At 43.4% G+C, this 7197-nt stretch overlaps 1 protein-coding gene across 1 annotated transcript; it reads left to right on the top strand.

Annotated features, from left to right (window-relative positions):
* The first annotated feature begins 4098 nt into the window (after positions 1–4098).
* On the top strand, positions 4099–5727 carry LOC310713970 (uncharacterized protein). Its single transcript, XM_083518812.1, has 2 exons — positions 4099–5161; positions 5561–5727. The coding sequence occupies exon 1, from the start codon at positions 4168–4170 to the stop codon at positions 5119–5121; it is 954 nt and encodes a 317-aa protein (XP_083374938.1). The 5' UTR covers positions 4099–4167; the 3' UTR covers positions 5122–5161; positions 5561–5727.
* Positions 5728–7197: the final 1470 nt, after the last annotated feature.

The raw sequence follows: 7197 nt of genomic DNA, 5'->3' as shown, positions 1-7197 counted from the left end.
TCAAGCGGATGTTTAAGATAATTTTCTCTATATAGCTGACAGACAAAGAATTGCTAGTTCTCTCTCTTCTTGTCTTCTTTTCCTACTTTTGTTTTTTTTATCTTTGATAAAAAGATATTGGACATTGGATATTAACCTTTGTATATGAACCTTTCAAACATTGCTTGGAGGTTTTGAAGCAGAGGTTGGATGGCCATCTGTCATGGATGCTTTAGCTGAGATTCCTGCATTGCAGGGGGATTGACCAGATAACGCTTGGGTTCCTTCCAACTTTAAGATTCTCTGATTCTAATATCATTTATTAGCAGGGGGTGAGAAAAGAACCACCAAGATTGTAATAATTCAGTCTGAAAGTTGCCAGAGCATGGAGTAGCAGTGACCAAGACATCTCTGTCCAAAAGGGGCTGCTGGACGGAAGTGGAAATAGAAATTACTATCCACCTGAGCCTTGTGTGACTGTATGGGATCTTGGAATACCTCAAGGGTATAGCACTAAAGCAGAAGTATGCTAGGAGCTCTGGAATCTTTGTAATGTGCAGTCTAAACATTAGACCAAGTTAATCCCCATTGATTTCAGTATAAGAATTAAGCATGGCAGAAACCTTTCTCATTGAGAACAATGAGACTTCAAAGTGCTTCCTTTGCCTGGATTGTACCAGAGATATTTTAAAAGAAAAGCAGCTACTGAAATTCTTATTTTTTAGAATCAAATGCTTAAAGCACATATTGCTAGTCATTATTGCCTTGATGGTGTTTCCATATACCATAGCAGTATGCCAGACTAGATGACTTTGGGGTACTTTCCAGTTCTACAGTTGTAGAACAGCCCTGCAGTTCCCTCAAAAATAAACACACAGACATGAATCGGTTGGGTTAATGGGATAAATTAGGCCACAACTTTATTGGTTACAGATGTGAGTGGTTTGGCTTAGGCAACTGGGTGAAGCAAGACTATATCCTGATTACTGCCCAGCTGCAGAAGTCCCGTAAGGGTCAACTACTGATAGGGGGAGCCCTATGATATACATCAATTAAGAGCACCCCCAGGGTCACTGATGGGGTTATGGCAGGGCCCTAGCCACACCCTCAGGTCCCTTTAACGGGATACCCTTAACTAGGAGGGGCAGGCAGAGGCAACAACCTCCCCTCCCATAAACCAGGTTTACCAATGCCTAACCGCCAAACCTTACAAAGTTGTGACGATTGCTACAAGGTAAGCGAAAACCAAATGGCTGGTGCCTATTTGCCAAGTGGAAAAATTCCTACCCGGCCCCCAACAACCAGGTGAGCGACATTAGTCATAGCAAGGTCATAGTCAAGCAACGCAAGAAAAGAGGCTGGGTGGGCTGGGAGATCCAACGGAGGAGATGAATGGAGGCTGCCTTCCCCAGCCACACTGTGGTTTAAACGCCACGTGGCCACGCCCCCGGCTAACCCGATTGGTCAGCTGGGGGCATGACGTGGTGACTGGGAGTCTTAATGACGTGGGCAGCATTTCTCCACCCACAGTCAGGTCACTGGGAGGTCCTGGATCGCCGCCACAATGCCCCCCTCCCACAACGCCCCCTCCCATGTTTTGTCTACTATAGCTACAATCCAGCAATGAAGCCTGAAGGAATCGTGGCTTTTGTGTGTCTTAATTACCAGCAAGCTGTTCTGTTTCTTTTCTTTCTTTTTTTTACAGGTAAATATTGTCACTGAAATATTTTGTTTCCGGAGTGGAAGACGTGCCCAGGTGAATTTTTATGTTTAAAGTGTTTAGAAATAAAAGCAACAAAAATAAAAAGCTGTCTGAAAATGTGTGAATTACCTTCCCTGGAGATATCAGTTCACTGGGATGAGGATTCCCCCCCCCTTTTTTTTTTCTTTTTACCTTCCACGCAGCAACTGGTTAAAGCAGAAGTAGCCAGTTACCTGGATTACTCCCCTTACCTTTGGCCATGCTTGCTGGGCCTGATGGGAACTGTAGTTCAACACCATCTGAAGGTCACTGTGTTGCCTATCCCTGAGTTAAAGAATAATTCAGGCAGAAACACTGCATTGTTTCTATGAAGGTGCATTTAGGGTAAAACAACTGAAGCCTCTCCCTATGTGATGTTACATTCAGGTCACTGTTACCATGGTTCTGAGAGCAGTAGTTTGTTAAGGATGCTGAGAGTTGCTGGGTGAACCCTATTTCCTTCACAAAGCTGCAATTCAGAGTTGTTTGTGAGGTGGGGTTGATTGATTAACCACTCTTAAGAACTGTAGCTCTGAGAAGGGAATAGGGGTCTCCTAACAACTATCAGCAACCTTAGCAAACTACAGCTCCTATAATTATTTGTGAGGGAACCATGGCTGTTTAAAGTGGTATCACAACACTGTAAATGTGTGGTGTGATTGTGATAATTGCTTGGGGGTAGGGAGAACACCCAACACTCCAGAAAGACTTTTTTGGTTGTCGCAGGTGACTACAGAGGGGATGAGGAGATGCAAAATGTTCTGTGAACATTTTTAAGTTAACTGATCTTCGCATTCAAACCATTGTGTTTAGCTTATGAACATAATACTCTGGTGGATCCATCAATTTATCAGCTGCCTTTTTTGAAAAAAAAATATTTTAATTGATTTTCGTTGCAGTTGTCATCTGTGAAAAAGTGCTATGAATTAAGGACATGGTTGTAAACAAAGCTCTTCTTTTGATTCAATAAGTGGCTTGTTGGTGTTCTTTGAAAGAAACTGTTACATTGATTAAACATCCTGAAAATATGACCTGTGGTGAGATACTGTTATTATATTTTTGATTAGTTAATTGATGGAGGATTTAGAAACAATTAATGTTAATGATTAGGGGTAAGTGTGGCATGTTGAGAGAAAGTACATATGCCTTGTTCCATGTCAGAGAGAAGGCTTGAACTTGTGTTAAATGTAGAAAAGTCCTGGGCACTGCAGCAAAGGTGGAGTGGATCTCAAATTCCTTGCTTTAGGAGACTCTGAGTGAGTGCAGATTATTTACAGTGCATAAGCAGGTGTAATGTAGCATCACTATGGAGGGACCCTGGCGATGCCAGTGATGACAATATAACAGCATTGGCATTTCCCCACGTCCTGGACTAAAATATGTAACCTGCTAAAAGTCAACTTAAAACTTCAACCGGAAGACAGCTATAAAGACTTCTTTTATATCAGGTTTTAAACCTTGGACTCATGCCATTGTACTCTGATTTATGCTGGTGAAACAGGATGTGAAATCAAAGAACAAAATTCACCTCTACTTTGACTTCACTTATTAGATCTGACTGCACAATAGCTTGGGTCTGGAGGGAGATAGCGCCTCTGGTAGTAAGGTTAGTTATTTCATGATCTCATGAAATAACTATAAATATAAATAAGTAGGAGGCCCAGGGTTCACTCTGATTATTTAGAAATACACAATCGCTTTGAAGTCCTCTCCCCTAGCATGGAAGACGAAGAACAGACTCCATTTGAGGATCTCTCCCTCATTACAGTCGATCAGGTATATGAAGACGAGCAGAAAAGTCAGTCCTCAGGGAATGTGCAGGTGACCTTGGAACAGACAGCTCATGGAAGAACCCCGACCAAACCTAAGAGGAGGCGTGTAGTGGTGATAGGGGATTCCCTACTGAGGGGAACAGAAGCAGTGATCTGTGGGCCTGACAAGATGTCTTGGGAGGTGTGCTGTCTCCCCGGGGCTAAGATCCAAGATGTAACTGAACGACTGCAAGGAATCATAAAACCCACTGACAAATACCCCTTCCTCTTGGTTCATGTGGGAACCAATGACACTGCAAGCAATAGCCTCCAGAAGATCAAAAGAGACTACGAGGCTCTCGGCAAGAAATTGAAGCAACTAAATGCACAAATTGTCATCTCATCTGTCCTCCCAGGGAGAGAGGAAAAAATAGTGGAAGTGAACAGCTGGCTTCACAAATGGTGTAAACAGGAACGGTTTGGATTCTTAGATCACGGACTGCAGTTTCTTGAAGATGGACTTCTGGCAAGTGATGGGCTGCACCTCACAACTGTTGGGAGGAATGTTTTTGCCAAAAATCTCAGAAACCTCATCAGGAGGGCTTTAAACTGACTAATGTGGGGGAGGGTGACAGTGCTCCTGAAGGTAGGAGTCTATCAATTGATGAAGATGATCATCCAAATGTCATAGACCAAATGGAGCAAACAGCACGCAGACCTAGTGGTGGGAGGAAAAAATCCTTAAATAAGAGACACGGGGGAATGATTAATGGACTTCAGTGTCTGTACACTAATGCGCAAAGCATGGGAAATAAACAAGATGAGCTTGAGCTCTTGGTACAGCAAACTAAATATGACATAATAGCCATCACTGAAACCTGGTGGGATAAGTCCCACGATTGGAATGTAATAATGGAGGGATACCATCTATTTCAGAGAAACAGACCAGACAAGAAAGGAGGAGGAGTGGCGTTATATGTCAGGGATGTGAATACCTGTGAAGAGATCCAAGATTTAGAACCTCAAAGCCAAAGTGAGAGCATTTGGGTCAAAATTAAGGGAGAGAAGAATAACAGAGACCTCATTGTGGGAGTTTACTATAGATCCCCAAGGCAAACGGAGGACATAGATGATGCCTTCCTGGAACAGATGGCCAAGCATGCAAAAGGAAGGGAGATAGTAGTAATGGGGGACTTCAATTACCCGGACATCTGTTGGATGTCAAACTCAGCCAAGAGCATAAGGTCAAACAGATTCCTCACTGGCCTTGCAGACAACTTCATTGTCCAGAAAGTGGGAGAAGCAACAAGAGGAACAGCCATTTTAGATCTGGTCCTAACCAATGTTGATGACCTGGTTAGTGGGGTAGAAGTGGAAGGATCATTAGGCGCGAGTGATCATGCTCTTCTGAAGTTTACTATACAGCGGAAAGGAGCAGCCAAGCATACTAGGACTCAATTTCTTGATTTTAAGAAAGCCGACTTCATAAAACTTAGGGAAGTGCTGGGTGAGATCCCATGGACAGTAATACTAAAAGGAAAGGGAGTTCATGATGGCTGGGAGTTTGTTAAGAGGGAGATAGTAAAAGCACAACTTCAGGCAATACCAATGAGATGGAAACATGGAAGGTGCCTAAAGAAGCCAGGGTGACTATCTAAAGAACTTTTAACTGAGTTAAGATTAAAAAAGGGTGTGTACAAAAAATGGAAAAGGGGGGAAACCACCAAAGAGGAATTCAAACAAATAGCCAGCACATGTAGACACAAAGTCAGAAAAGCTAAAGCACAGAATGAACTCAGGCTTGCTAGAGAGGTTAAAAGCAACAAAAAAAGGCATTTATGGGTATGTCCGTAGCAAAAGGAAGAACAAAGAAACAGTGGGGTCACTCAGAGGAGAAGATGGTGAAATGCAAACAGGGGACACAGAAAGGGCTGAACTCCTCAATGTCTTCTTTGCCTCAGTCTTCTCCGATAAAGAAAACAATGCCCGACCTGAAGAATTTGGAGCAAATGATTCAGCAGAGGAAACACAGCCCAGAATAACTAAGGAGATAGTACAAGAATACTTGGCTAGTTTAGATGTATTCAAGTCTCCAGGGCCAGATGAACTGCATCCAAGAGTATTAAAAGAACTGGCAGATGTGATCTCAGAACCACTGGCAGTCATCTTTGAGAATTCCTGGAGAACAGGCGAAGTCCCGGCAGACTGGAGGAGGGCAAATGTTGTCCCTATTTTCAAAAAGGGGAAAAGAGAGGACCCAAATAATTATCGCCCAGTCAGTCTGACATCAATACCAGGGAAGATTCTGGAGCAGATCATTAAGCAAACAGTCTGTGAACACCTAGAAAGGAATGCTGTGATCACCAATAGTCAGCATGGATTTCTGAAAAATAAGTCATGTCAGACTAACCTGATCTCGTTTTTTGACAGAATTACAAGCCTGGTAGATGAAGCGAGCGCATTGGGTGTAGCCTACCTTGATTTCAGCAAGGCATTCAACAAGGTGCCCCATGATATTCTTGTAAAGAAGCTGGTAAAATGCGGTCTTGACTATGCTACCACTCAGTGGATTTGTAACTGGTTCCTCTTCATCCTGGAGAAGAGTGACTAGTGGGGTGCCACAGGGTTCTGTCTTGGGCCCGGTCTTATTCAACATCTTTATCAACGACTTGGATGATGGACTCAAGGGCATCCTGATCAAATTTGCAGATGACACCAAACTGGGAGGGGTGGCTAACACCCCAGAGGACAGGATCACACTTCAAAACGACCTTGACAGATTAGAGAACTGGGCCAAAACAAACAAGATGAACTTTCACAGGGAGAAATGTACAGTATTGCACTTGGGCAAAAAAAAATGAGAGGCACAAATACAAGATGGGTGACACCTGGCTTGAGAGCAGTACATGTGAAAAGGATCTAGGAGTCTTGGTTGACCACAAACTTGACATGAGCCAACAGTGTGACGCGGCAGCTAAAAAAGCCAATGCAATTCTGGGCTGCATCAATAGGAGTATAGCATCTAGATCAAGGGAAGTAATAGTGCCACTGTATTCTGCTCTGGTCAGACCTCACCTGGAGTACTGTGTCCAGTTCTGGGCACCACAGTTCAAGAAGGACACTGACAAACTGGAACGTGTCCAGAGGAGGGCAACTAAAATGGTCAAAGGCCTGGAAACGATGCCTTATGAGGAACGGCTAAGGGAGCTGGGCATGTTTAGCCTGGCGAAGAGGAGGTTAAGGGGTGATATGATAGCCATGTTCAAATATATAAAAGGATGTCATATAGAGGAGGGAGAAAGGTTGTTTTCTGCTGCTCCAGAGAAGCGGACACGGAGCAATGGCTCCAAACTACAAGAAAGAAGATTCCACCTAAACATTAGGAAGAACTTCCTGACAGTAAAAGCTGTTCGACAGTGGAATTTGCTGCCAAGGAGTGTGGTGGAGTCTCCTACTTTGGAGGTCTTTAAGCAGAGGCTTGACAACCATATGTCAGGAGTGCTCTGATGGTGTTTCCTGCTTGGCAGGGGGTTGGACTCGATGGCCCTTGTGGTCTATTCCAATTCTATGATTCTATGATTCTATGATTCTATGAGTCTATGTATAGGACATGAACAACCAAAGCTCTCCCTGGATTTAGTACATTAAAGAGCTCTTGGGAAGGATGGGAATCAAAAAGTCACCTGCCTTTGACCCATCTCTCTGAACAATATTTAATTGTAAATT

Source organism: Podarcis liolepis (genome assembly GCF_965112155.1).
Source record: "Podarcis liolepis genome assembly, chromosome: 8".
Lineage (NCBI taxonomy): Eukaryota > Metazoa > Chordata > Lepidosauria > Squamata > Lacertidae > Podarcis > Podarcis liolepis.
This window is presented reverse-complemented; position numbering and strand designations above follow the sequence as displayed.

Excerpts from the sequence above, each read along its gene's own strand:
- LOC310713970 (XM_083518812.1), top strand. The coding sequence starts at position 4,168 with ATGGAGCAAACAGCACGCAGACCTAGTGGTGGGAGGAAAAAATCCTTA.